General features: G+C 39.4%; 1 protein-coding gene across 1 annotated transcript; it reads left to right on the top strand.

Annotated features, from left to right (window-relative positions):
- Positions 1-4,505: 4,505 nt before the first annotated feature.
- LOC140162000 (uncharacterized) lies at positions 4,506-7,657 on the top strand. The gene is made up of 3 exons (XM_072185291.1): positions 4,506-4,705; positions 6,001-6,150; positions 7,338-7,657. The coding sequence occupies exons 1-3, from the start codon at positions 4,513-4,515 to the stop codon at positions 7,655-7,657; spliced, it is 663 nt and encodes a 220-aa protein (XP_072041392.1). The 5' UTR covers positions 4,506-4,512.
- The last annotated feature ends 628 nt before the right edge of the window (positions 7,658-8,285 follow it).

Below are 8,285 nucleotides of genomic sequence, written 5' to 3'. Positions count from 1 at the left end.
TGTGTATAATAATAGAGCTACCATTATTTATATTGTTGAATTCTCAAGCGCATCATTTCGAATTGAGTTTTTATTCCTAAAGCCCGATACTGACTCCACCTGTACATTTTAATTTCATCGCGGGATGCTGAGATGTTTGAAAAGCATCGCAGCATCGCATACCGCTGCGAGGTGGAGTCAGGATCGGGCTTAATTCGAACCACCAGCATCCATGGTTCGATGTAGAGAGTCTTTCCTATTCAGAGGAAATATTGCAATTACACACCTTATTGCCTTTTAACAATAACCAATGACACTAGCACGTAATTCCAGTCAAGCACCAATCTTTAATCCTATTGTTGAAGAGGATAATAAGCTTATACTTATGTATAGCAAAAAAAAAAAGCTTAAGTCTTTGTTTGCTTTGGTTAAGTCCTGTTCAAGTGGTGGATTAACCAACAATTAACAATGAGAGTACATTCCTGAACCTCGTTCAGTTGGCGATGATTTGAAGTGACCGCCAATTATGACCATTTGATATTTAATAGGGGCCTACCAGCAATGTGGAAAAAAAGAAATAATGTAGTGCCAAAATAACGTACCCTTTTACGGAAGGAGCAAAGTTTAACAAGTTACAACTCCGCTTCTGCAGTACGAATGTCAGCGGCGAATGTCAGGTTATTATTTCCCAGTCTTGAAAAAAAATTGCAGGCAGAGGTGGGAATCGATCTCGGTACCTCCCGGTTAAAAAGCACTGTGCAAAACCACTAAGCCAACTAAATATCTGTCGTGAGATGCTTGACATTAATCTTTGATATTGCTGAATGGAACAAATCGCGGAATTAAATCAGTAATAAAAGAAGTAGATTCTTATTTAGCGGCCAAATTGGATAAAAGGGGAAATATTTGTCCCTGCTCTAAAGAAAATATAGGTTAGAACATTATCAAATAAATTTAAATTAAAAATTGAGACTTTATATTTATTTATTTCACAAGGCGGCATTTTCACAGACAAACACTGTATACGCTAAAAACTTGACCCTCATTACTAGATGATGGCATAGCTCAGTGTTAGAGCATCAGACTTGTAATGTCAATATCGTTGGTTCGAATCCGCCTGCCAGCAATGGTTATTATGATTTTAATGCTACGCTACAATTTGTTCAATTTTTTTCATTTATTTATTTATTTATTTATTTATTCATTCATTCATTTATTTAAATAATTTGATATATTTGAAAGGGGTATTTGAGCAATTTGAAATTTTTACCCCCGTATAATCCTATGGGGTCATTTTGAACCCACCCCTCCCAAATTGCCAAAACCTATGAGTTTAAATCATACATAATGATCAGTACGTCAATCATGAGTGAACACCGGTTGGTCACTGCATTTATTTGGGAATGGGTAGGCACTGCAGCTTGATTCACCATCCACAACATGATAATGTGTGCACATGCTACATTATATACACTTGTAGGCCTATGTTGTTGTTGGTGTATAAGTAATGGGCCTTGCAATTGAAATGCCTCAAGCTTTTAATCCGATATGCAGATTATCTATTTGTTTTCATGAATTGGAAGACATTCTTTGATGTATTACTGAGCTCAATGAGTGTGAGGTCAGCATAGTATTTTATTAACAGAAAGTATAGAGGCCCTGCATGAAATTATCGATTGGCTCCAAACAAAGGATTTGAACCGGTGTCCTTCACCGTAGTTATGGCGGAGTGCTGTCCATTCAATTAAATGTTGTCATCAACCTATTTGATTGCAATCATGCTTTTGTTGAATGCAGTTGAGTAGTCCGCCATATTTACGGGATGATATGTCACATGCAAGGCCTCTATTCTCCAAATTCATTTCCTAATGTATGTGAGAATGATACAATAATGACATGATGAACATAGTCATTGATGCATCAGTTTTAAAATAGACTAGGCGGTTACCATATTTGGCGGTTCTCGGCTGGGCGCGATTACCAGGCTGATGGTGACATGTCCATATGACAGTTTTTACAAATTTGACCTCAGATGACCCCTGGCGACCCCAAAATGACCTTCCAAAAATTTGGCTCTAAATGTTGACTGTACCCACCAAGTTTCATGCCCATATGACAGTTTTAGTAATTTGACCTCAGATGACCCCTGGGTGACCTTGGATGACCCCAAAATGATCTAAACTTATAACTCTAAATGTTGACTGTACCCACCAAGTTTCATGCCCATATATGAGTTTTTACTAATTTGACCTCAGATGACCCGGGGTGACCTTGGATGACCCCAAAATGACCTTCAAAAAATGTTGTTTTAAACGTTGACTGTACCTACCAAGTTTCATGCCCATACGACACTTTTTAGTAATTTGACCTCAGATGACCCCTGGGAGCGGACCCCGGTGTCAGATGACTTTAAAACGAACATAAACATCGAGTTTGAGCCCCGTACGACCTAGTTTCATGCCCATATGACAGTTTTTAGTCATTTTACCTCAAATGACCCCTGGAAGGGGGCCCCGGGGTCGGATGACTTAACGAACATGAACATCTTCTTGCCAGGACAGAACTACACCCACCCACCGAGTTTGAGTCCCGTAGGACCTAGTTTCATGCCCATATGGCAGTTTTTAGTCATTTGACCTCAAATGACCCCTTGGAGGGGGCCCCGGGGTCGGATGACTTAACGAACATAAACTTCTTCTTGCCAGGACAGAACTACACCCACCCACCGAGTTTGAGCCCCGTACGACCTACGACGGCCTCACATTAGCAGTCACAGACAAAACCTAAATCTACAGAATATATCCATTACTCGTCTCGAAAGAGCTCAAAATAAATAACTTAGAAAATTTTCTTGATGTCCTTTAACATGTTTCCACAGTTAGCCATGGATATCTATGCTGTAGAACTGACCGGTGACTAAGTCCGATTTATTGGGACGTTTATCGACCATCAACGAGTAATGCCCTACCACCTACAGAGTTAAAATTTGGCATGTATACTGTTGAAATGTATTGACTGTTTTAGTTTTTGCATTTTCAATCACATATTTGCATAATTCTAAAAAAATATTAAGTATGCGCATAGCTAATTTTGCATGTGGAAATGCCACAAACAAATTGTAGTTCCCCATGCGGAAATACACCAAACATATTGCAGTTCCCCATGCGAAAATACACCATAAATATTGCAGTTCCCCATGCGGAAATACACCAAAAATATTGCAGTTCACCATGCGGAAATACACCAAAAATATTGCAATTCGCCATGCGGAAATGCACCAAAAATATTCCCGACCTGCAAAAACATCCCGACCTGCATCACCGCATGCGGAAATGCAAGTTGGGATATGTAGTTCCTCATGCGGAAGTGCGTGACAGAATGTGTAGTTTCGCATGCGAAACTGCAAGCTGATGTGTGCAGTACAGCATGCGGTACTGCACATATAACGGTCGGTTGTAATACCTGGTTTGAGACCTTGACGTATTTTTGAGACCATAACGTGATTTTGAGACCATAACGTGTTTTTGAGACCATAACGTGTTTTTGAGATCATAACGTGTTTTTGAGACCATAACTTGTTTTTGAGACCATAACGTGTTTTTGAGACCTTTTTCTGTTTTTGAGACCTTTCTCTGTTTTTGAGACCTTTCTCTGTGTTTGAGACCTTTCTCTGTTTTGAGACCTTTCTCTGTTTTTGAGACCTTTCTCTGTTTTTAAGACATTTCTCTGTATTTGAGACCTTTCTCTGTTTTTGAGACCTTTCTCTGTTTCTGAAACCTTTCTCTGTATTTGAGACCTTTCTTTAAATTGTATTTGAGACCTTTCTCTGTTTTTGAGACCTTTCTCTGTTTTTGAGACCTTTCTCTGTATTTGAGACCTTTCTCTGTTTTTGAGACCTTTTTATACTATTGAGACATTACTGTGTGTTTTTTCTGAGAGCTTTCTGTGTTTTTGAGACCTTATTATACTTTTGAGACCTTGTTAAGTGTTTATTTCTGTGACCTTTGTGTGTTTTTGAGACCTTATTGTACTTTTGAGACCCTTGTGTGGTTTTGAGACCCTTTTGGCCCTCACGGCCGCCCATAGGTATGACTTGCTAGTAACGGCCTACATGCCCAAAGAGAGCACATTTGACATGGGGGCAGTCAAATGGAGAGTTACAAATGGGCGAGTTAGATGAAAAGCGAGTTAGAATGGCGAGTTAAATAAGTTACCCCCTGCGGAGGTTAAAGAGCGAGTTAAGAATTTTACGACAAGGCTTCTTCTTCTTCTTCTTCTTGTTTTTGCCTGTTTCTCAGTTTCATTATTGCCGACTTTAGCCTAATTGGAATATATTAGATATGGAGATATTTGCACCACTTAGCGACTAAACCAACTTGTCATAATATATCCAGGAATGAAAGTTCAGTTTAAGGAATCGGAAACACACGCAGGATTAGGACTAGACTTACTGTCCCGAGTTCGTAATTTCATAAATCCAACAGCCCGCTTCTAAATCCATTTCGTATGTGCTTTTTACACAAAATTGTAGCAATGTCGTCAAACTCAAAGTTTTCACATGAAGTGGTGGTGTTGATAATCGGACTTGTAGCGTTTCTGGTTACGTTTGGGACGGCGCAAAACCCATCACAGGATGGCACCTCGCAGATGCAGCCAAGCAACACAGCGTGTCATACGGTACTTATGACTGGCCCAGCCGGTCCGCCCGGTGTACAAGGTCCACAAGGTAGACCATTGTTTGTTTGCTTGTTTGTGTGAAGTTTTTATTTTTTTATTTATTTATTTATTTATTTATTTATTTATTTATTTATTTATTTATTTATTTATTTATTTATTTATTTATTTATTTATTTATTTATTTATTTATTTATTTATTTATTTATTTATTTATTTATTTATTTATTTATTTATTTATTTATTTATTTATTTATTTATCTCATTCATTTTTTTGTGAGCCTATAAAGTATGCACATCCTGAATCATGCATTGCACATAATATCAGGTCAAGAAATCGCGACATCTGCAGACATTCCTATGAGACAATTTTGCATGTAGCAATTGGACAGCGAAACTTGATTAATAGTTTGATGGCAATTATATCTGGGTGGCAAAGTGTTTTACTCTTTATTATAAAAATGAGTATTACATTGTGGGTAAAGTAGGTAATGGGGATACGCATCCTGCACAAGAACAAATAAACACAATGGGGAACGATTGCTCGCTACGAGAGGAAACTGAATATATTAAATAAGAAAGAACGAATAGTTTACCAACCCAAAGTGTTACAATTTTAAAAACATGACAACAAATAAACACAAATCCCGACCGGTACACAACCCAACTTGGAAAAAAAAGCAAGGGAATGTGCCGGCATGGGAATCGAAACCAAGACCTTCCGATCTCTAGACGGACACTTTATCCATTAGACTACCAGCTGCCACTGATAAACGGTGGTTAAAACTGGGTCCCGGGAACTGGGTCTAATGTTGGCAGCCGAGGTATACAATACACGCAAACAAATATTACGCAAGTGCACAAGTGCAGGAGATCATTACTGAAGTTTAATCGTTTCCCAATATAATATAAGTAAAGTAGGTAATGGGGATACGCATCCTGCAGAAGAACAAATAAACACAATGGGGATCGATTGCTCGCTACGAGAGGAAACTGAATATATTAAATAAGAAAGAATGAACAATTTACCAACCCAAAGTGTTACAATTAAACATGACAACAAATAAATACAAATCTCGACGACTGGCACACAATCCAACTTGGAAAAAAAGCAAGGGAATGTGCCGGCATGGGAATCGAACCCACGACTTGTGTAGTTGCTTGTTTGTGTGTATTGTATACCTTGACTGCTAACATTAGACCCAGTTTTAACCACCGTATTATCAGCGGGAGCTGGTAGGCCAATGGATAAGGCGTCTGTCTAGAGATCAATAATCGCCAGGTAAAATAGATTATTTTACCACGCTTTATCACTGGCATGTTTTATCTTTTTTTGTTACATTACAGGCTTAACAGGGCCCGCTGGTGATCCCGGCATACCCGGCGTGCCGGGTCAATCAGGTATTCCGGGTCTTAAAGGTGACCTAGGTCAGGGGTCACCAGGTCAACAAGGCGTACCTGGTCTAAAAGGAGTTATGGGATTGCAAGGATTGCCAGGTACGTGTCATCTTTCTGACCTTTCACATCGTTAACACTTTTCCCCAAACAAGCGCAATCGGTTTATATATCCGAAAGTCGGATAATGAACCCAGTTGATCGCACGCACTCTTCCGTTTTTTACCAATTAAACAACAAAAACCAAAAAGACAGGTAGTCTAATAAAATATGAGATCATGAAATATCAGCTTTGGTTGATTTTGTTGTTGTTGTTGTTTTGCTTTTTGCTGCTGCGGAAGACTCGTAACGGGAAAAGGCAAAATAACAGATTACATTTCAGTCTTAATAGGTCAAAATGATATACTTTCAATCAAAGTGGCTAATTTTCAGCCAGCATCTTCACCAGCGGCTAAAATTTCTGCCACAGAAGACGTCAATAAAGTGGTCAAAGCCCCGTACAAACGGTATTCATTTGAGTGGAAGAAACGGAAGGTCGTAGTGGACAATCAAAAATTGCTGCGGTGAACAAAAAACGCGACATCTGACGCAGCTGTAAAACGCCCGCAAAATCGCCGCATTGTATTTTGGCCTTTAAAAGGCTACAATATATCCGACGTCTTGGCTGTCTTGCGTGCGTTTTGGTGCTGCGACATACGCAACGGCTCATTTCCTGTAGCGTCTTTCCATTCGGGTACAATGTTCGGCAGCGTCTACTACAGTGAAAGTCGTAACCAAAACAAACAAAACCCAAAAACAAAGCTGACCATTTGTGCGGTAACAACGGTTACCATCGGACAACTGAAAATCACGACGGAAAGACGACGCGTTGCGTTTTATTTTCTTCACAGCAATTTTCGGTCGTCTGCTGCGACCATCGGTTGTTTCCTCCCAAATGATCAGCTTATGTGTGGCTTTGTTTGTCTTATTGACGTCTTTCGCAGCTGAAAACGCTGCCGGAAATTGTACACGCTGCGGAAGACGCTGTGTAAATTAGCCGCTGCGTCTGTCGCAACGTCAAAACGCCAGAAAGACGTCCAAGTATATCGTGCCTTTTAAAGGGCAAAATATATTCGCTTTGTTTGGGGCTCTGTTGGTTTTATTGGCGTCTTCCACACCCAATACCCGTAACACCGAAACCCAACGTATAGACGTTTGTTTCACCATAGATATTAGGTTACGTTTACGCACATTTCCACAATTAAATGGCCTACCTACATAACCAGTGAACTCTACTCAATTTATTACAGGAAACCAAGGCATTCCTGGTAAAACCGGACCAAAAGGAGAGAGAGGTCTAAAGGGTTCATCGGGGGTCGAAGGTCAAAGTGGTAGTAGCGGTCAATCGGGGGTCAAAGGTGAGAAAGGTGAACCAGGAGTGTTACCCGCATCTACTGCCATGTCAGCATTTTCTGCTAGAGTACAAAGAGATTTGACATCAGCAGGTGTTATAAGTTTTGCACAAGAAGATGTGGATATTGCAAATGACTTCAATCCATCCACCGGTATTTTCACGTGTTCAATTCCAGGGATTATTATTTTTCATTCAATATGTGGCGATATGAAGTAGATAATATAAATATATATTTGAAAGTAAACGACGTATCGATCAGCCGAATGTATTCAGATTCTAATGATTCACATGAGCAATACAGTCAGAGCGTGATACGTGCCTTACAACAAGGGGATGAGGTCAAACTGGAAGCGTCCGGAAATTATCGCCTAGGTGGCAACACCAATATTAGTAACTTTAATGGCTTTCTAATCCATGCTACATCATAAACAATATTAGTTAAATTTCCATTAAAAAATGACCTTGTTTAAAGTGTGACTCCGGCAATCGCAACATTATGCCTTATATGTTAGAAAAACTATTATCAAGCACGAATCACATGGTTTTATTTGAAACAAATTATATTGACCATAAAACAAATAAAACAGCCGGCTCTCAACACGTGATATTCAAAATTCCCGCGCCGAAATTGTCTAGTGCACTGACGCCATGATTACTTGTGGTTCAATTGTTGTCAGCCTTCATTATATTACTAGGACGTCATTGCACTGGATAATTTTGGCGCCCGGGAAGTTTGAATATCGCGTGTTGAGAGACGGCTGTATTAATTCGTTTTTATGGTTAATATGAATTTGTTTTAACTAAAACTACGTGATTCGTGCTTGATAATTATTTTCAATCATAG

This window comes from Amphiura filiformis, chromosome 10 (assembly GCF_039555335.1).
Source record: "Amphiura filiformis chromosome 10, Afil_fr2py, whole genome shotgun sequence".
Lineage (NCBI taxonomy): Eukaryota > Metazoa > Echinodermata > Ophiuroidea > Amphilepidida > Amphiuridae > Amphiura > Amphiura filiformis.
This window is presented reverse-complemented; position numbering and strand designations above follow the sequence as displayed.

What these genes read in the sequence shown, in the direction of transcription:
- LOC140162000 (XM_072185291.1), top strand. Translation starts at nt 4,513, where the DNA reads ATGTCGTCAAACTCAAAGTTTTCACATGAAGTGGTGGTGTTGATAATC. An exon ending in CGGTGTACAAGGTCCACAAG is followed by an intron (nt 4,706 to 6,000) that starts GTAGACCATTGT and finishes GTTACATTACAG; the next exon opens with GCTTAACAGGGCCCGCTGGT. An exon ending in GGGATTGCAAGGATTGCCAG is followed by an intron (nt 6,151 to 7,337) that starts GTACGTGTCATC and finishes AATTTATTACAG; the next exon opens with GAAACCAAGGCATTCCTGGT.